This window comes from Microcebus murinus, chromosome 2, assembly GCF_040939455.1.
Source record: "Microcebus murinus isolate Inina chromosome 2, M.murinus_Inina_mat1.0, whole genome shotgun sequence".
NCBI classification, from domain to species: domain Eukaryota; kingdom Metazoa; phylum Chordata; class Mammalia; order Primates; family Cheirogaleidae; genus Microcebus; species Microcebus murinus.
Genome location: NC_134105.1, coordinates 27489304 through 27509875, shown reverse-complemented (window position 1 = coordinate 27509875; position 20572 = coordinate 27489304). Strand labels below are relative to the sequence as shown.

Below are 20572 nucleotides of genomic sequence, written 5' to 3'. Positions count from 1 at the left end.
CATACATTGTCATTTTCCTGTCTGGCTTCTTTCACTTAGCATAATGTTTTCATGGTTCATCGTTGTAGTATTCCTTTTTTTTTTTAATTTTATTTTTAAAATTTTTTATTTTTAATTATTATGGGTATATAAGTTGCATATTGTGATATTTCTTTATTGCTGAGTAATATTCCATTGTACTGTATAGATATACCACATTTTGTTTATCCATTCACCAATTAATTCATGGACTTGGGTTGCATCCAGATTTTTGTCAAATACGAATAATGCCGCTATGAACATATGGACATGTTTTCATTTCTCTACTTAAAAGTGGACATACAGACTTCATTTTTGTAAAGGCTGTATAGCATTTCACTGCTTGAATGTACCATATGTTATTTAACTACCATCCCCATTTTACTGAGAAAGACACTGACACTGAGGTCCAGAGAAGGAGAAACGTTGTCACAGGTCACACTGAAAGCCACAGACTCCAGTTCCTCCAGTCCCAGTTTCCCGTCTCCCATCCAACTCTTCTACTGCCCCCCAGTCCACACGGTCCCTGCCCCAGGGAGCCAACCTCAGTTCCTGGATTTTTCTATGCCCCTAGAGGCAGCTGCAAACCGCTCGGCATCGCGCCACCACACCTCCGACCAGCAGGGGGCACTGTTGCCATCTCGATAGTGTAGACTGGATCTCCTTGTGGCGCTCATCTTTGTTATAGTCCCCGAGGTACTTCCGGCACTCGCGGAACTTTGGTGCCGCCGGACGCGTAGCGCGGGGACGCAGGCGCGCACGGCGACAGGAGTTGTTTCCGGCCCTTTTGGTGGTCTGGGTTGGGGTGCTGCGGCGAAGAGAAAATGGAGACAATTTTGGAGCAACAGCGGCGCTATCATGAGGAGAAGGAACGGCTTATGGACGTCATGGCCAAAGAGATGCTCACAAAGAAGTCCACGGTGAGTGGGACCTGGGCAGGGACTACATCTGAGCTGGGCCTCTATCCTGTTTAACCCCTGAGAGCTTTATTTGGTTCTCAGACCCTCCCTGCGCCCCGCCTCCCGCCTCCTCCCGAGGATCCCTCTCCGAGCTCCGGCTTTGGTAACCTCCTCCCGGGGCCCAGAGTCCCAGAGGCCTCTGCTTTAGCCGCTAAAATCTGAACGAGTAAGCTCCGCCCTCGGGCGGCCTTTCCAACTCCAGAACTCAAACTAACGGCGCCCGTGTCACCGTTTGATTTTCTTCAGCTCCGGGACCAGATCAATTCTGACCACCGCACTCGAGCCATGCAAGATGTGAGTTCCCCGCTATCTGCTTCTCTTTGGGTCTGGGGCGGGAAAACAGGGGAAGCGAGGTGCAGGATCTCAACGTAAGCCCTGGCCAAAGGTAACTGGATAGGCCAGTTGTGGATTATCTTCCTGAACAGGGATGTCCAAGCAGCTGCCGAACCTGAAAGTGCTGAACTGCCCTTCCTCACTTATTTGAATGGGGGACTCTTATTCTTTCTCCATTACTTGGGAAGATGCCCCTTTTTATAGCATCCTGTATCCTTGAATGTGCAAAGAACAGTTTTAGGAATCCATGACTCAGGCACAGAAGGTATAATCCTGTCCCTGAATGCTGTATATTGGTGTTTTCCTCCCAGGACACCGTCTTGAAGTACTTTTGCCTACTAAACTGCATTTTCCTGGTAATAATCCAGTTTCTTACCTTTTTTTTTTGAGACAGAGTCTCACTCTGTTGCCCGGGCTAGAGTGCCATGGTGTCAGCCTAGCTCATAGCAACCTCAAACTCCTGGGCTCAAGCAATCCTTCTGCCTCAACCTCCCAAGTAGTTGGGACTACAGGCATGTGCTAATTTTTTCTATATATTTTTGGTTGTCCAATTAATTTATTTCTATTTTTAGTACAGACGGGGTCTTACTCTTGCTCAGGCTGGTTTCAAACTCCTGACCTCCAGCGATCCTCCCACTTCGGCCTCCCACTTCGGCCTCCCCAGAGTGCTAGGATTATAGGCATGAGCCACCGCCCTGAGCCCAAAAAACTCGTTGAAACCAAAATGTTGATAGTTATTAAAACTGGGTGATGGTTAAATGGAGGTTCATTATACTACGTTCTGTACTCTGGCATTTGTTTGAAATCTGTTTAGAAAGGAATAAAAGACCTAATCAGAGGTAATCATATTATAAGTCCCTAGTCCCCCTCAAAACTCTGAAAGCCAAGGAGTTCTTTGTTGGTTGTTTCAGAATTTAAATTCTGAAACAAATCTAGTTTGGAAGTCTTGGAGAAGGGTCTGTGAACCTGTACCGTCCAGAATTAATATACTTTGACTCCAAAAGAAGCTATGTGATAATTTATTTAGTCTGTTTACTCCTTGATCTAGCTTTTTGAAATAGTGAAAATCATCTTTATCTTTGAGGGTCTTAGATGGAAACTTCTGTTTAGACCAGGCATCCTCAAACTACCACCTGTAGGCCTCATGCGGGCTGCCTAGCACATTTATCCGGCCCTCCCCGCGTTTTTGCTACCGCCGCTGCCTGTCACGCTTAGCAGCTGACTCATCCCGGGCCCACAGTGTGCACTCTCCAATGGTCTGAGGGGCAGTGGACTGGCCCCCTGTTTAAAAAGTTTGAGGACCCCTGGTTTAGACAAAGGGGATGTGTCTCTTATAGGAAAAGCTAGACATTGGTAGTATGTAAAGATAGGAGCTCCTTGCCACCCTTCGAATCATATCACTTAGGTAATCTTCAGATCAACCTGTTTTAAAAACTAACCAGGCCGGGCGCTGTGGCTCACGCCTGTAATCCTAGCTCTTGGGAGGCCGAGGCGGGCGGATTGCTCAAGGTCAGGAGTTCAAAACCAGCCTGAGCAAGAGCAAGACCCCGTCTCTACTATAAATAGAAAGAAATTAATTGGCCAACTGATATATATATAAAAAATTAGCCGGGCATGGTGGCGCTTGCCTGTAGTCCCAGCTACTCGGGAGGCTGAGGCAGAAGGATCACTCGAGCCCAGGAGTTTGAGGTTACTGTGAGCTAGGCTGACGCCACGGCACTCACTCTAGCCTGGACAACAAAGCGAGACTCTGTCTCAAAAAAAAAAAAAAAAAAAAAAACAACTAACCAGGAACCAGGGCTGTCTGTTGAAGGTACTATAAAACACAGGAACTTTTAAAGCCATATCTCTTGAGGTTGCCTGTGCTTTGATTAGCATTCTTGTTGGTTGCTTAGCTCTACACTTGTAAAAATCACTTCATTCTAATGGTTTGTGTTTGCCTTTCAGAGGTATATGGAGGTCAGTGGGAACCTGAGGGATTTGTATGACGATAAGGATGGGTAAGTGACAGGCACAGCTGATCCAGGAGAGTTAGTGCTTTTGGGGAGCTATGGTTAAAGGACTGACAGTGTGCTCTGTGCTCTTTGGATTTTTCTTGAAATCGCAGGTTACGAAAGGAGGAGCTTAATGCTATTTCTGGACCCAATGAGTTTGCTGAATTCTATAATAGACTCAAGCAAATAAAGGAATTCCACAGGAAGCACCCAAATGAGGTATGGACTTAGAGAAGTATTTTCTCCTAACCTATCCAAAGAATAACTAAAGTAGGGAAAATTGAGGTGTTCCACTAAGATCTCCCTTCAAGAAAGAACTTGCCATTTAGCTGCATTGGGCATAGTTAGCAGACATCCTTTAACCATAGTGTTTTCAGGATTCCCCCTCAGCTTTTAAACCAAACCACACTCTTCCCAGGCAGCTCCTACCCAGAGACTGAGTACAGTGGAGGTACTGTGGCATAGCTGTTTCTGCCCAGTATGAGACACCTCTGATGACTAATATTTGCTTCAGAGCTCTTCATTGGGTTGGTTGAGGTTTTGTCCAATCTGCATTGTGGTCTAAGTTGTCCCTTTCCAATCCTGCTTTCTCCTTTTTATCTTTCACTGGATTGTTTTCCCAATAAGTTTGTACTTCTAACTCTGTCTTGAAATCTTCTACCTAGAAGATCCACCTAACACAAAGATACTTTAGTCACTTCCAAAGTTCATTACACCTTCAGGATTCAGCGCATAGGCCAACTCTTTCCTCTTTCATGAGGTATCTTTCCTAAACTACCCCCTAAAATTAATCTTTCTTTATAATCCTGTCATGTTTTGTGACAATAAATGTCCACCCGATACACTGTAAGATTATAAGGAGTAAGACATCTCTGCAAGGTGGGTGGAGAAGGATGAGTCGGAGATTACTCTGAGCTTTCTTGACTGTGTAACTGAAAAGTTGTTTGTTCTTTGATAGAAACACAGAAGAAGGAGGTAACCCATTTGTAGTGAAAAATGAGTTTTTACATATGTAGATTTTTAGGTACTGTTATATATGGATAAAAGTGACTCTTAAGCAGTTGGAGTTGGTTACCTCCATGCAAGAAGTAAAGGTTTGTAATTTAGATTTGGGAACTGTCACAATAGACTTGATAGTTGAGCCATGAATCCTTGAGTTCTGGGAGAGAGAAAGTGAAGGCAGACTGTCAGAGCTTCTCCATGTGTTTTGTGGGACACACTTACAGTATGTAGTTAACAGAAAAGGGGCCTAGGAAGGAAGACTTCCATCAGAAGGGTCAAATGACAGCTCCAGATAGTACTGTCTTACTGAAGCAAGAGTTTCAGAAAGTCATGGTACCAACTGTCGTTGATTGGTGACTGTCAGGATTGCCGTTTCATTAAAGTAGTGGGAATGGAAATCTGGTCACAGGTAAAAGTGGGTAATGGGGAAATAGAAGTATGGAGTGTGGAACATGCATTTGAAAGGTTGGCAGGAAAAGAAGAGGTCTTAAGGAAGATATGGAGAGATATTTGAAGAAGCTAATAGAAAAAGGAGGAGGAAAAAAAAAAACCCAGAAAGTAGAGGCTGTTTATTGAAGTATGTACTGTGGAGGTAGATGAAGGTACCCTCACACACCCACACCCATCCCCCTTTGAGGATAGAGTATGAGGTCTTCTACTAAGCAGGAGAGAAGACAGGAGTACTATTCTGGTGTGTTGACCTTGTTGCAGCCATGATGGAAAGATAATAAGGAATAAATAGTTAAATAACTGATTAGAAGGATGGCCAGCATACACTAAGTGAAAAAAGCAAGTCTATTTATGTGTAAAAAAAAAAAACAAAAAACCTGTGCAGGCATGAATGTGCTTGTACAGATAGATACATGTCTTTAAATACATAGAATTGCTGGGCACAATGGCTCGCACCTGTAATCCCAGCTGCTCAGGAAGCTGAGGTAGGAGGCTTGCTTGAGCTCAGGTATTTGAGACCAGCCTGGACAACATAGTGAGACCCCATCTCAAAAAAAAAAAAAAACACAGAGAAGTAGTTTCCAGACTTTTAGGCATATTTGAGTTACCTGGGGATCTTTAAAAAGTACTGGAATCTAGGCCGGGCGCGGTGGCTCACGCCTGTAATCCTAGCACTTTGGGAGGCCGAGGCGGGCGGATTGCTCAAGGTCAGGAGTTCAAAACCAGCCTGAGCGAGACCCCGTCTCTACCAAAAATAGAAAGAAATTAATTGACCAACTAAAAATATATATACAAAAAATTAGCCGGGCATGGTGGCGCATGCCTGTAGTCCCAGCTACTCGGGAGGCTGAGGCAGTAGGATCACTGAGCCCAGGAGATTGAGGTTGCTGTGAGCCAGGCTGACGCCACGGCACTCACTCTAGCCTGGGCAACAAAGTGAGACTCTGTCTCAAAAAAAAAAAAAAAAAAAAAAAGTACTGGAATCTACCCCACTTTGATTTAGTTGGTATCAGATGCATCAGGATTTTTAGACACTGCTACAGATAATTCTCAAAGTTTGAGAACCTCTAACATAGAAAAAAATCTATTTTCAGGAGAATTAATAAAGGGAGACTTTCACTTTTCATTTTTTCTTTTTGTATTATTTGAGGTTTTGTGAGTATGTGTTATTTCAGCAGTTTTTAGTCAGTACATAAAGGAAAAAAAGCACAGTAATTGGAGAGCAGTAATAGGCTGCTAGTGAAAAATCAAGGCCAAATAAAGCATCAGAAGTCCAACTTTCTGTACACCCCATTTCTGTGATGTTGCAACTTTTACATTGAAAAGTCCACCTGAGCTTTTCTTTTTCCCTCAGATCTGTGTGCCCATGTCAGTGGAATTTGAGGAGCTCCTGAAGGCTCGAGAGAATCCAAGTGAAGAGGCGCAAAGTAAGCAGGGTTTAACCTTTCTCTTCAGCACTAGCAAAAGTATAGGTTAGGCTGGGCTCAGTAGCTTACGCTTGTAATCCTAGCTCTCCAGGAGGCCAAGCCAGGTGGATCGCTCAAGGTCAGGAGTTCGAAACCAGCCTGAGCAAGAGTGAGACCCCATCTTTACTAAAAATAGAAAGAAATTCATTGGCCAACATAATGTTCATTTTGTGCTATCCTGGCTCAAATTCACTGGCCTGGAAAGCTGTGGTCTGTTTACTTTTTGAAGCATAAGGAAAACATTTGGGGTGAAAAGGCAAGTCCAAGAGAGTGGTCTGTAGTATCTGAATCAGGGGTCCTCACACTTTTTAAACATGGGGCCAGTTCATTGTCCCTCAGACCGTTGGAGGGCCATTGGAGAGTGCGACGCACATTCTACATTTGCGTACTGTGGGCCCGGGACAAGTCAGCTGCTAAGCAGGACAGGCAGCAGTGGCAGAAACACCTGGTGGCCACATGTGGCCCTCAGGCCGTAGTTTGAGGATCCCTGAATTCTGAATCATTGACATATCTGATCTCTTCAGATTTGGTGGAGTTCACGGATGAAGAGGGATATGGTCGTTACCTTGATCTCCATGACTGTTACCTCAAGTACATTAACCTGAAGGCATCTGAGGTGAGGCCTGGGCAGTGGGAGGGAGAGGTTCCGCTTCTAAGGGGTGAGTCAGGACACTGCTCTGCTACTACTAGATATGAAGCAATTACAGAGTGTTTTCCTTGTGTTTGTAACTGTTGTATAAATATTAAAGAAGTGATATGCTTTCTTTGAATAAAACAGTATTTAAAACGAAAGTCAGTTTTCTACAGTGAATACAACAAGCATATTTTATTTTTGCAAAAATAGAAATTTTTGGCTGGTCCAAAGGTAGTGAGTTATCTCACTTGATTGTTCACAGTCAGTTACAGATTGAATGCCTTGTTCTACTACTTTCCCCCTCCTCACTACTGCACTTCACTAGTCTAAAAAAAAAAAAGGGTTGGGCGCAGTGGCTCACGCCTGTAATCCTAGCACTCTGGGAGGCTGAGGCGGGCAGATTGCTCGAGGTCAGGAGTTCGAAACCAGCCTGAGTGAGAACCCCGTCTCTACTATAAATAGAAAGAAATTAATTGGTCAACTAATATATATATATATATGTATATATATATATACACACATATACATACACACACACACACAAAAATTAGCCGAGCATGGTGGTGCATGCCTGTAGTCCCACCTACTTAGGAGGCTGAGGCAGGAGGATTGCTTGAGCCCAGGAGTTTGAGGTTGCTGTGAGCTAGGCTGACGCCACGGCACTCACTCTAGCCTGGGCAACAAAGTGAGACTCTTGTGTCAAAAAAAAAAAAAAAAAGAAAGACATTTTTTTAAACCCACAGATCATAGCCTGCTCCTGTTTTAGACACATAAAATACTAAGTACATAGAAGATGTAACAACATAATCTTTCTGCCAACAAAAGGTTATTGAATGTCTTTTCTAAAAGACATTTTAAAATAACTTATCACAGGAGATGACGACAATCTCAGAAGAGTCATGAGAAGTATATGATTAAGTTCCTCGTAGACTTGTGAGGAAATGTCCCAAAAGTATAGTGATTACACTTGAAATTCCTTGTCTGTCTTATTCTCTTCTGTATCCCCAAACTTGGTACAAACATGCTCAATAAATGGTTACATGAATGAACAAGTGGCACCTTTCTGGACCTTATTTTAGAATGTAGTGGATGTCAAAGTCTTAAACCAAGAGTATGGAATGCAATAAATGTTCAACAGATGTTTCTTTTAGTTTACTGTTCATTAACTCAGTCTTTATTTTGTAAAGTGAATTATATCTGATATTCTTCCTAGTCCAGTGGAACTAATACTCCAATTATTGTAAGGACTGAATGATGGGAAAGAAAAAACTAAAATGAGCTAGGCCTTATTACTCTGTTAGAGAACACTCAATTTTTATCTCACTTATTAGAGACTATATTGTAACTGGTACAAACACTTAACTGAATCTCTTGTCATTTCTCTCCTTTTTTTAGAAGCTAGATTATATCACATACCTGTCCATCTTCGATCAGTTATTTGATATTCCTAAAGAAAGGAAGAATGCGGAGTATAAAAGGTAGGCATTAATAGCTTCTCGGACTCTACTGGATTTGATTAAAAGATAATGTGATGGTTTGAGGATGAAGTTCTGAATTTTGTTCCCTGAAAGGCATACATCAATGACTTCCAGGTTTATTGGAGGATAGGGGTCATGAATGATGTGGTTTTTCTCCTCAAATACTGAGATTGAGCAAATAAATAAATAAATAAATAGAATGATGTGGTTTTAAACCATTTGTGGCCAGGCATGGCTCAAACCTGTAATCCCAGCACTTTGGGAGCCTGAGGCAGAAGGATCACTTAAGGTCAGGAGTTTGAGACCAGCCTAGGTAATATAGCAAGACCAGTCTGTACAAAAAATTAAAAAAAAAAAATTAGCTAGGCATGGTGGCATGTACTTCTTTTTCTTTTTCTCTTTTTTTTAAAGCCAGTCAGATTTAGCAGTGAGAGGTTAAATGGTGGCATGTACTTGTAATCCTTACTACTTGAGAGGCTGAGGCAGGAGAATTGCTTTAGCCCAGGAGTTTGAGGCTACAGTGAGTTATGATTGTCCCACTGCACTCCAACCTGGGTGACAGAGTAAGACCCTGTCTCTTAAAAAAAATTGTAATAGTCTGGCTTTGGACAAGCAGGTGTCTGTTGGTACATTTTCAATCTTATGCCTATACTCTTCTTAATTTTGTCTTATTGTAGAAGGAAATCTCCTATTCAGGGATCTATGTGGCTTTGGAGTTTAATGATCTTATACCCCTAACTTCCTCTCTTTTTCTCATTTTCTTTTTACCTGAAATCTTTTATGTATGAGTTAATTAAGACCTTAGCATTTGGCATTATGTCATGAGGATGAAAGGATTTAGGAAAGGTCAGAATCAAAATAACATGTTGGGAAAAAATTCAATTTTAAGTTCATTTAAAAATGAATACTATTTTAAAACTAGTGCTAACTAAAATTACAAGTATTTATATTCTATAGGGCATAACATTATATCAAAAACAGAAACCCTTTTTACTTTATGTTGCATGTTCCTCTGTAGATACCTAGAGATGCTGCTTGAGTACCTTCAGGATTACACAGATAGAGTGAAGCCCCTCCAAGATCAGAATGAACTTTTTGGGAAGATTCAGACTGAGTTTGAGAAGAAGTGGGACAATGGTACCTTCCCTGGATGGCCGGTGAGCTTCATTGGGAGTGTGGGTAGAGGATATGCCAGGGAATTGAACTAATTATTTTACATTAATCTTGAGCCTACACTTTAGAGGTTTAGATATCAATCCCTCGGTATCATTTGGGGCCATGAAGTGTTCCCTGCCAAGTATGCTAGGTTTTCTTTGTGTACTTTGGAATGAGATTTATCAGGGCCCACTTGCCATTGACTGGCCCAGGATTTTCACTAACCACATCATGAGTGCTGTGTAGTTCCCTGACCAAAAACCTACTAGATTATGTGCTAGAAATCTATATATTTTCACTTCTGGAGATAATATTGAGTTTTTCCTCAACCTCAGGGAGAGAATGGGCCATCTGGGTTTTTTGGTGAGAGAGGGAGGTTTCAGTAGGTTTTTTGGATTTTTTGTTTGTTTTTTTGCTCCTATAGGAATTTGATCCATATTCATAAATGTGTATAAAAAAGGGGCCAACCAGTACCTGGCAATTTAGATAGCCCCTTTACCTTCATCCTATTCCTGGATCTTAATAAGCATCATATTATTTTTCTTGCCAGAAAGAGACAAGCAGTGCCCTGACTCATGCTGGAGCCCATCTTGACCTCTCTGCATTCTCCTCCTGGGAGGTATGTTTTCCTCAGCAATGGTATTGGTCTCCATGTCCATCTTTCAGAGAAACCACTCAACATTCCTGTCTTTAATACCATGGTTGTGTTATATAAGACACCATTTCCTGGGACCAAGCATCTGCAAGGAAAGCAGAAAGATAAAAAGAATAACTACTTTGAAAACAGCCAAATAATAATACAGCTACATTAAGTTGTAGTAGAGGTAATAAATAGAATGTTACCAGTGTAGTTAAATCTGAACATGACCACAGAGTCAGTCCTTTGGAGAGTTTGGACTTAATGCTAGGAGATTGGCTATAGAATGTGTGGTCCTACCACAGCATCAGGAATGGCCTACACTTGCTATTTCCCCAAATCTATTTATATAATGTTGTAATTTGTCTTTTTTTATACAGGAGTTGGCCTCCCTGGGTCTGGACAGATTGAAATCTGCACTCTTAGCTTTAGGCCTAAAATGTGGCGGGTAAGAGAATGGTTTTTCCACCAAAATGGTCTTACATACTATCCATTTGTGCGGTCTTCTAAGTGGCTCTGATTACATTTTTTTCTGTCACCCCACTCTGCAAAAATAAGAGAGCCCATGTGGTAAAGTGACCCTAGAATCCTTTTCCCCTCTTATCTCCTTAGGACTCTAGAAGAGCGAGCCCAGAGACTATTCAGCACCAAAGGAAAGTCCCTGGAGTCACTTGACACTTCTCTGTTCGCCAAAAATCCCAAATCAAAGGGCACCAAGCGGTGAGTGTCTGGAGTGGCACCTTTGTTCATAGTTTTAAATTTTATTTCCCTGCAGAATTTTTACTACAACAGATTTTAAAGCCTGTTTCATCCCCATTATTGGTTCATAGAAATCCAGTCTGCTCTTTTTTTTTTTTTTGAGACAGTGTGTCACTCTGTTGCCTAGGGTAGAGTGCCATGCCGTCAGCCTAGCTCATAGCAACCTTAAACTCCTGGGCTCAAGTGATCTTCCTGCCTCAGCCTCCCAAGTAGCTGGGACTACAGGCATGTGCCACCATACCCGACTAATTTTTTCTCTATATATTTTTAGTTGTCCAATTAATTTCTTTGTTTTTTTTTTTCTTCTTTTGAGACAGAATCTCACTTTGTTGCCCAGGCTAGAGTGAGTGCCATGGCATCAGCCTAGCTCACAGCAACCTCAATCTCCTGGACTCAAGCAATCCTCCTGCCTCAGCCTCCCAAGCAGCTGGCACTACAGGCATGTGCCACCATGCCTGGCTAATTTTCTTTTTATATATATTAGTTGGCCAATTAATTTCTTTCTATTTATAGTAGAGACGGGGTCTCGCTTTTGCTCAGGCTGGTTTCCAACTCCTGACTTTGAGCAATCCGCCCACCTCAGCTTCCCAGAGTGCTAGGATTACAGACGTGAGCCACACGCCCGGCTTAGTCTGCTCTTTATTTCTGCTGATGGCAGAGAGTACTGTCACTGTTAATATAAACCAAGGACAGTCCATACTCAGGTGATTGAGAGTGGGTAAAATTTCTAATGTGGAAATGGTGTTTGAAGTACCTCTTATTACCTCAGTAGGTTATGGAGGCTAAAAGTCTAAATATATCCAAAAAATATTTTTCTAAGCTTTTTTTGCTAATGACAGTTGAATCTATTCTTGAGCAACATGCTTGTACAGGATATTTTTGTATGTGTTTTTTCCTAATCCTCAAAAAATCCTGGAAAGTAGTTATCCTGATCTTTTTGCAGATAAGGAATTAGTAAGGTTATGGAATGTGTCCTGTCTCACAGGTCTAAGTAGCAGAGCCAGGATTGTGGCCCAGGTCTGCCAGCTGCAGAGCCGCATTTTCTTTGTAGATTATAGTGATGGAAATTTAAGTGGTCTTGATATGTCTTTCACCTTCTAGATGAGTTCAGAAAGTAAGCTTCCATGCATTCCAAGAAATAACCTCAGTACTTTTGTCCATGAGTCCTGCAATGAACAGAGCATTTGCTTTCATCAAGATGATATTTCTCATGTGCTTATAATTTTTAACACAACCATGGAATACATGTCGCCAGATATAAGCACTGGGCAAAAGAACCCTTGAGTAATACAGCTTGTTTCTTTTTTCAGAGACACCGAGAGGAACAAAGACATTGCTTTTCTAGAAGCCCAGATCTATGAATATGTAGAGATTCTTGGGGTGAGTAACTGACTCTGCTGAGGACTTTAAATGCTATAAAGAATGGGAGTAAGCAATAGGAACTCAGAGAGTATTTTTTTCAGGTTCAGAAGAGGAAGGGATAGGTGTTAAACTAGTTCAGTACAAAATAGAGGTCTTTCAGGGTACTTGGCCCTTTGGTAAGTTCCTGTTCTGTTGTTAGGTGATATTCCCAAGGTTGCCCAATTTCCATAAGGCCAGGCATAGAAAACAAAGTCCCCTCTCAATACAGCATCCAGAGTAGTGCCTGTTCTTTGCCTGAGCTTCAGAATATACCCAGGAGTGGCTCAAGCACCAAACACTCAAAAGGCAAATAAGAGAAAGGCTCTTGGTAGCTTTTCTGGTATTACTTATGAAAAGGCATTACTTACATGTTCAGAAGATTGTGAGAAACTTAGTAGGGTTAGAATATTATAGTACAAAGCTGGCTACGAATATTCTCCTTGAGTATTCTTTTAGGAGGAGTTGAAGGGCCGATTGGGGTAGGAAAAGGCCTAGCTTGACCAAGATGCTTATCTCAGAGAGAAAAGAGGGGGAGGAGTAGGAAGAAAGTGGAAGACAGGGTAGCACTCACTCAGAGAAGATGGTCAGTGTCTCTGGGAGTCATCCAGAAGACCAGGCTTTCTGATAGTGTCTGCTTTGTACAGTTTTCAACTGTTCCCAGAGCCTTTCCCTTTTTTTCCTTTTTTCTTTTTTTTTTTTTTTTTTTGAGACAGTCTCTCACTGTTGCCTGGGCGAGTGCTGTGGCCCGTGGTGTCAACCTAGCTCACAACAACCTCAAACTCCTGGGCTCAAGCAATCTTCCTGCCTCAGCCTCCTAAGTAGCTGGGACTACAGGCACACACTACCATGCCTGGCTAAGTTTTTCTACTTTTAGTAAAGACTCAGTCTTGCTCTTGCTCAGGCTGGTCTTGAACTCCTGAGCTCAAGCAATCCTCCCACCGTGGCCTCCCAGAGTGCTAGGATCACAGGCATGAGCCACTGGGCCCAACCTTTGCCTTTACACACACTCAGGTGTGCTTTGAGTGGGTTGCTCTGGCTCAGATAGCTTTTTTACATATCTGTCAATTGCCATGGACATTTTCATTCTCCCCTTGTTTGGAAACCACACATATAGTAGCTATAGAACTACTCACCTCTTGGTGACTAGTTACAACTGCCTTCTGTTACAACTGCCTTCATTGAAAGGCCAGCCAGACATTGGGCATTGAGGACACATGTTCTTCACAGTGAACTTGGGCTGTGCTAGTGTGGGCAGCAATCTGAATTGCCAGTCCTCTGAAAATGGCTGGGAGGCCATTGTCATCATGCCCATGACATGAGATATGCCCACTTTCTTCCCCCTTTAAGAGCATTTGCTTTCCCTGCCAGGAGGTGGCACCATTGTCTTTGGAGTTCTGACCAGTGCCAGCCAAATGGTTTCCAGAAGTTACTCTCATTATGTTACTCTGCCATTATTTTGCCATTTATTGATGTCTCTTGGTTTCTGAACATTATGCCAAATTTTTGGATACAGTAGTGAATATGACACAACTTCGTGCCCTTGAAAAACCCATGTTGTGGTTGGGGAGACAGATGATTGCAGTATAAGGTGATACATGTCATAATACACTGAGATTAGGTTTTCTAAACAGAGGGAGAAAATGTTTCAGGTACAGGAAACAGCAAGCACAAAGATACAACGTTAGGAAAGGAAATTATATGTCCAGGAAATAATGAGAAATTCAGTGCATTTAGAGTGTGATCTAGAGTGTTCCTTGTGAAGGGAGTGGTCAGAGAAAAATTTGGAGAGTTATGTTGGAAATTTGGACTTTGTCCTTTAAACAGTAGGAAGCCAATAAAAATTCCTTAAGCAGGAGAGTGTGCCATTAGATTTGGTTTTTTAAACAGATAAATTTGACAGCAAAGTGGAAACTGAACTGGAATGGGGAGAGACTTAGGGTAAGTTAGAAGGTGGTCACCCTGGTGAGGGCAGTAACATCGGGAAAGAAAAGACTGGTTCAGGAGCTATCTTATAGACAAGATAGATGAGACTGTTCTCTGTTGTTCTGTGATAGTCTGCCGGCCTCCAGTGAGTAATTAGGCAAGGGATGTAAAACATTTGACTTTTCCTTCAGGATCAGGTAGGGCCTGCTGATAAGGAGTTCTGATGTGAAGGGAAGACTTTCCATTCATTCTACAAGAAAAAGCCTTATCCTTGGAAGTGAAGGGTCAGCAAAGGTCATAGGAAATTTCCCTTCTTATTCTGCACTACTTTTCTCTGACTTTTCATTTACCAATCTGCCTTAGGAACAGCGACATCTTACACATGAAAATGTACAACGCAAGCAAGCAAGGACAGGAGAAGAGCGAGAAGAGGAGGAGGAAGAGCAGATCAGTGAGAGTGAAAGTGAAGATGAAGAGAATGAGATCATTTACAACCCCAAAAACCTGCCCCTTGGCTGGGATGGCAAAGTAAGTCCCAGCACTCCCCATTCCCCATATTGGAAGCAGGTGCAGACCTTAGTAGACTAATGCTGTTTCTTACTTTTTATTTCTTCTTTAGCCCATTCCCTACTGGCTGTATAAGCTTCATGGCCTAAACATCAACTACAACTGTGAAATCTGTGGAAACTACACCTACCGAGGACCCAAGGCCTTCCAACGGCACTTTGCTGTAAGGAATTCAGAACCATTTCTCCTGAGAATTGAAGTAGAAGCATGAGACTTTTAGAGAACAAGATAGGAGCAACCTGAGAGGACCACTAGTATCCAGAGGTGAAGGGAATCAGAGAAGGATGGGTCTAAAAGCACATTCATAGCATTTGGCCTTTGGCACCAGTCCTGCTAGTCTTGAGTACCTGAGAATTTCTGGAGGCATTCTACCACCCTGCTATTTTAACTTCATTTTGTTTTTCTCCTGCTTACTCTTTTTTTGAGACAGAGTCTCACTCTCTTGCCTGAGCTAGGGTGCCATGGCATCAGCCTAGCTCACAGCAACCTCAAACTCTTGGGCTCAAGCGATCCTTCTGCGTCAGCCTCCCAAGCTGGGACTACAGGCATGTGCCACCATGCCCGGCTAATTTTTTCTCTATATTTTTAGTTGGCCAATTACTTTCTATTTTTAGTAGAGATGGGGTCTCACTCTTGCCCAGGCTGGTTTCGAACTCCTGACCTTGAACAGTCCTCCCACCTCAGCCTCCCTGAGTGCTAGGATTATGGGTATGAGCCACCGTGCCTGGCCCCTGCTTGTTCTTTGGTCTTTCTTCCAACATCTTAGCCTAATCTCTGATTCCTTGGTCATTTCTCCTCCCATTGCTAGTAGTCAGGACCAAAAAAGGAGCTGACTACCTCCTTTGGGTCTTATATGGGCCTTTACCTCTTTGAAAAAAAGAAACTAATGGACCGTCTTTAGCAAGCTATTCTTGAGAAAAGGCATCATCTGGGTGGTACTCCAATAGGTAGGCTCACCCTTCTTTTGTTTCTGCCTTCAATTCTCAATACTTGGAAAGAAATTTTACAGAATGGGAAAAACTTACCAAGGATGATGAATCTATGTGAAACTCTTCTCTCCCTCTCTTAGACATACATATTACTAGTTGATCCTGGGTCTTTTTTGCTGAGCTCCTGAGTGAGCTCTGAATCTTGCTCAACACTACGTCCAATGATTGGTGATGGCATCCAGGATAAACTCCATACCATTTATCATCTCTCGGCCAAAACTGTCATGACATCAGTATCTCTCCCTCCCCTGTCTCACATCCTTATTCCTGATAAACAATCTCCTTTAGTTACAAAGGTGATGCTGACCTGCCATCAGAACCTTTATTCATGCTGGTGGTCAGAGTTGCTGGGGCTATATCAGGTTCTCCCATAATATGGGAGGTGACTGGTTAGAGTTGTGTTTTTCTGTGGTCATGACCCAGAGATTGTGTCCGTAAGACCACTAGATCTAGAATCTAGGTTTTACAAACCAGCCCAGTAAGGCAAACAATGCATTGCTGCTTTGAAATACTAGCCTCTTTTCAATCACAGCCAGCTATTTACGTAAAACACAAAAGGAATGCTGCCTGTAGGTAGAATAGAATGGTGTTAGTGTTCTGTGTTCAGGTTTTCCCATTTCACATGGTCCTTTTGCTTCTCTCTCCTTCCAGGAATGGCGTCATGCTCACGGCATGAGATGTTTGGGCATCCCAAACACTGCCCACTTTGCTAATGTGACACAGATTGAAGATGCTGTCTCCTGTAAGTAAGCTTTATTTACTATTTCCTGGGCTAGACCAAGTAGCCACTCCTACAGCTCAGTGTCCCAATACCCTGGTGTATCCAGGCCCAAGAGCAGTCATGGATATGTAAAAGCTAGACCAGTCATCTAATTATTGCATTTTTAAGGGGAATTAGTTAGCAGCTAATTGTTTCTCCCTTGAGAAGAGCCCTATGCTGAGTGTAAACCAGGGTTTAAACCTGGGTCTGTGAACTCCCCCAGCAAGATTTTGAGTGAATGGTTGTATGTATGTTTTTTTTAATTGATTTTAATATGTTAAATGCTGATATAAAGGAAAAAAGAGAAGTGGCTTCAGTGGAGCACCTATATGCCAGGTTATAGAGCAAAGCATTTTCTCATATATTGTCTCATTTACTATTTCTTTACCCATGTTAGGCTTCAACTTTATATGATATTTCTTCTAATCTTAACAAATTTAGGGATTGTTTTACTTGGTGGGAAAGGTAGAAACATAGGAACCAAGTAGTTCTGCCTGTTTGCCGTCATCTGTTGATATTATATCATTTTCCCCCTCTAGCAGCAGACCTGTCTTATGTATTCCATGCAGCCATTTGTTCTAAGAGTTCACTTTCCTAACACCATTCTTAAAGATTCCAGTCATTCTTTCCCTGGTTTTGTATCTGTTTTTTTCTTCTGTATGTGTCTGATCACTCCCTCTAAAGCTATGGTGGTTTTTACAGATGTCTTCACCTTTTCATCTTCATGGGATAATTTGTTATTGAACTATAAGAAATTTTATTTTAATATCTCCACTGTCTATTGAACAGTCTTATCTTTCAGACTCTTTGGCCATGAAATTTCACCTTTTTCCCCCACAGAAATTTCTAAAATATTTGCACTAGACTAGTATTGTTTATAGGTGGCTGAGAACCAAAATTCCATTTGGGGGCAAGCAAGAATCTCAAAGGCGGAGTCATCCAGGGGGATCCTCACGGGGGCTGGTAATGGCTGGGTCATCCTGATTGCTGCTGATTTCTTGTCCTGCAGTGTGGGCCAAGCTGAAACTGCAGAAGGCTTCAGAGCGATGGCAGCCCGACACTGAGGTGGGTGCTGATGTGGACAGTGTTGGGGATGATGTCAAGTGACAGCTCTCTCACCAGAATGGTCCCTGCTGTACTGGAGTAGCGAGTATAATGTGACAATATCTATAAATTGACTCTTGATATGTAAGCCTAATTTATTTGAGATATTTGTCACACTATAATTTTTTTAAAAAATATGGTATGCTTTATAAATTTGTGTGTCATCCTTGTGCAGAGGCCATGCTAATCTTCTCTGTATCCGATTTTAGTAGATGTGCTGCTGAAGTGAGCACCTGTTAGACTTTAATCTGTGTCTCAAGGCAGGTTGTATTCTCCCATTGAAATGTTGAAGTGACAGGCGGGAGTACCCAATCTCTTGTCCTGCCATGGGGATTTACAGACTAAAAGCTTGAGAATCCTTATCATATATCACATCCCCTTTGAGGAAAGCATCTAAGAAGAGATGATCCTCACATAGGGATCCTCCTTGTTGGTCCTGAGATAGTCATGTCAAACAGCAGGTTTCAGAGATGAGGAATGACATGTATGTTAAGTATGGTAGCAACTCACCACATGTCCCACAGTGACTGGCAATAGACTCCCTTTCTTTTAGGTTAGTGGTTTTTATATAGATAGATAGATTGATTTTTTTTTTTTTTTTTTTGTAAGCAGCAAAACCCTTTTACCAGCTGTAATACAGAACTCTGATATATAAAATACAATAAAGAAAACTGCTCTGGAAGTAGGGAAGCTCGGCCTTCCTTTTAACTCCTGCAGAAACCTAGAGTTCTTCGAAACCACTTGAAAACTGCTGTCTTAGGCTTTCTCAACTAGGGTTCCTCATCTTAAACACAGAAAAGTAATTTGAACAATTTCCTCAGATACTCTAAGGATAGGTCATGAATGGTACCATTCTAGATGTCTAGGACAGAAGTAAATTCATTACACACAGTGCCTGCCTTAGGGGCACAGGGCTTCTCTGGTGGAACCTCAGTGGGGAAAGGCTGTCTTAGATAAATGCCAATCTCCGAGTACCAATGGAATCTCTGGTGTGCCATGGAATCAGGCCAGGGTGAGCTCAGGTACCCAGAGATTGGTTCCAAGCATTCCTCCTAGGGGGTGTAGCTAACAAAGTATACCGCTTCCTTTTTAGGAAGAATATGAAGACTCCAGTGGGAATGTTGTGAATAAGAAGACGTATGAGGATCTGAAAAGACAAGGACTGCTCTAGTGTTCAGGGATGTAGCTCATCTTTTGGGCTTGGCCAGGCTCCCCTGAGATCTGCATTTTCTATTTCCTTCAACCAAATGCTCAGAGACCCTTTACTATGTAGTCTTATGGTCTAGCAGCATGCATCTTGTAGAAACAAGGCATGCTGACAAAAAGCAGGGTTGAAATGTGTTTTATCTTTGTTTTATATTAAAAAAGATTCTGCCGGAAAATAAAACCATCCCTTGTTTTGAATGTGTCTTGTTCTGAAGGCCCAGGGTTATGGACTAACTCAATCCTTCAGGTCTTAATGCCTCCGTGGCTCTTTCTCACCAACTTTGGTAGCAGCTAGGATTTAATGAACACCTGTTATGCTGTAAGTTAAGTTAGGTAGATCTGACCTGACCTCTTTCCCTGTCCTCACAACAGCCACATCCCAAAATAAGCATCACCCCAGGATGAGCCCTGCCCTTAGTTGAGTCAGCCATTGATGCACACACTAGGGAAAGATATGGAAGGTGGGCCAGGGCTCCTCCTAAGGGCTAAGTATGGCACCAAGGTTTGCCTTTTCTGTTGGCATAAAGAAAGGAGTTGGGCTGTTTGGGAATGGACCTGCAGCCTTGCCCCTTCTCTGTGCCTCAGCTGCCCAGCACTCAGTGGCACTAGGACCTGTAGTCCAGCCACATGCCTGTAGTCCAGCTTCTCGGGAGGCTGAGGCAGAAGAATCACTTGAGCCCACAAGTTTGAGGTTGCTGTGAGCTAGGCTAATGCCACAGCACTCTAGCCCGGGCAACAGAGTGAGACTCTGTCAAAAAAAAAAAAAAAAAATACCAACTCAGAGTAAAGTGCCATAGGAGTGAGGGTGGTGAAACCTTACTGCCATGGAAATGACAGCAGAGACTCCACACACTTGCTATTTCAGAATGAGTCTTTGGTGAGCCTGTCGGCCCATTTCTTCTACAAGATCCCTATTTGACTAGAAGTGGCTAATATCATGTGTTCTCCAGCCCCAAATGGGGAGAACTGGGGAAGCCAAGGAGCCACTAATCTGCCCATAAGCACAATCATCTGAAGGCCAGGGCCTGCTCCAGGACAGATTCTGCAGAGGCCCTTTTGCCCCCTCAGTACTCAGACCTCCTTTCAGTTTTCTTGTTTTTAATATATATACTTTTAAAAAATCCCAACTCTGGAACAGGCCATCTGCCTCACACTTAACTATTGCCCTAGTTATTTCCATGACAGTAAGGTTTCACCACCCCCACCCCTATGGCACTTTACTCCGGGTTGGTCTTTTCTTTTTTCTCTTTTCTCTCTTCTCTTTTCTCTCTTCTCTTCTTTTCTTTCTTTCTTTCTTTCTTCTTTCTGACAGTCTCACTCTGTTTCCCAGGCTAGAGTGCCATGGCATCAGCCTAGCTCACAGCAACCTCAAACTGGGCTCAAGCAATCCTTCTGCCTCAGCCTCCCAAGTAGCTGGACTACAGGCATGTGCCACCATGCCCAGCTAATTTTTTCTATATATTTTTAGTTGGCCAATTAATTTCTATTTTTAGTAGAGACAGGGTCTCACTCTTGCTCAGGCTGGTTTTGAACTCCTGACCTCGAGCAATCCGCCCGCCTCGGCCTCCCAGAGTGCTAGGATTACAGGCATGAGCCACCACGCCCAGCCTGGGTTGGTATTTTTCTTCCTGGTTCAACCCCGGACAACTCCACACGTTTGTCCTTTGGCTCTTTCAGTTGCTTAAAACCCCAGTTGGACAATCCCTCCAGGGCTTTATCTTCTGAAGCAGAGTGGAT

The 20572-nt window shown here is 42.7% G+C and overlaps 1 protein-coding gene and 1 non-coding gene across 2 annotated transcripts; one reads left to right on the top strand and one right to left on the bottom strand.

Moving 5' to 3' along the window:
• The first annotated feature begins 722 nt into the window (after nt 1–722).
• Nucleotides 723–19033, top strand: SF3A3 (splicing factor 3a subunit 3). The gene is made up of 17 exons (XM_075996834.1): nt 723–938; nt 1224–1271; nt 3258–3310; nt 3418–3523; nt 6111–6183; nt 6747–6838; nt 8252–8334; nt 9353–9491; nt 10040–10108; nt 10507–10574; nt 10739–10846; nt 12196–12265; nt 14573–14737; nt 14829–14939; nt 16417–16507; nt 17535–17590; nt 18723–19033. The coding sequence occupies exons 1-17, from the start codon at nt 843–845 to the stop codon at nt 18798–18800; spliced, it is 1506 nt and encodes a 501-aa protein (XP_075852949.1). The 5' UTR covers nt 723–842; the 3' UTR covers nt 18801–19033.
• Nucleotides 17760–17862, bottom strand: LOC142869725 (U6 spliceosomal RNA). Its single transcript, XR_012918298.1, has one exon. It is a non-coding gene; the product is annotated as a U6 spliceosomal RNA (small nuclear RNA).
• Nucleotides 19034–20572: the final 1539 nt, after the last annotated feature.

Excerpts from the sequence above, each read along its gene's own strand:
- SF3A3 (XM_075996834.1), top strand. The coding sequence starts at position 843 with ATGGAGACAATTTTGGAGCAACAGCGGCGCTATCATGAGGAGAAGGAA. Across the intron at positions 1,272-3,257 it reads GCACTCGAGCCATGCAAGAT|AGGTATATGGAGGTCAGTGG; the intron begins GTGAGTTCCCCG and ends TTTGCCTTTCAG. Across the intron at positions 3,524-6,110 it reads ACAGGAAGCACCCAAATGAG|ATCTGTGTGCCCATGTCAGT; the intron begins GTATGGACTTAG and ends TTTTTCCCTCAG.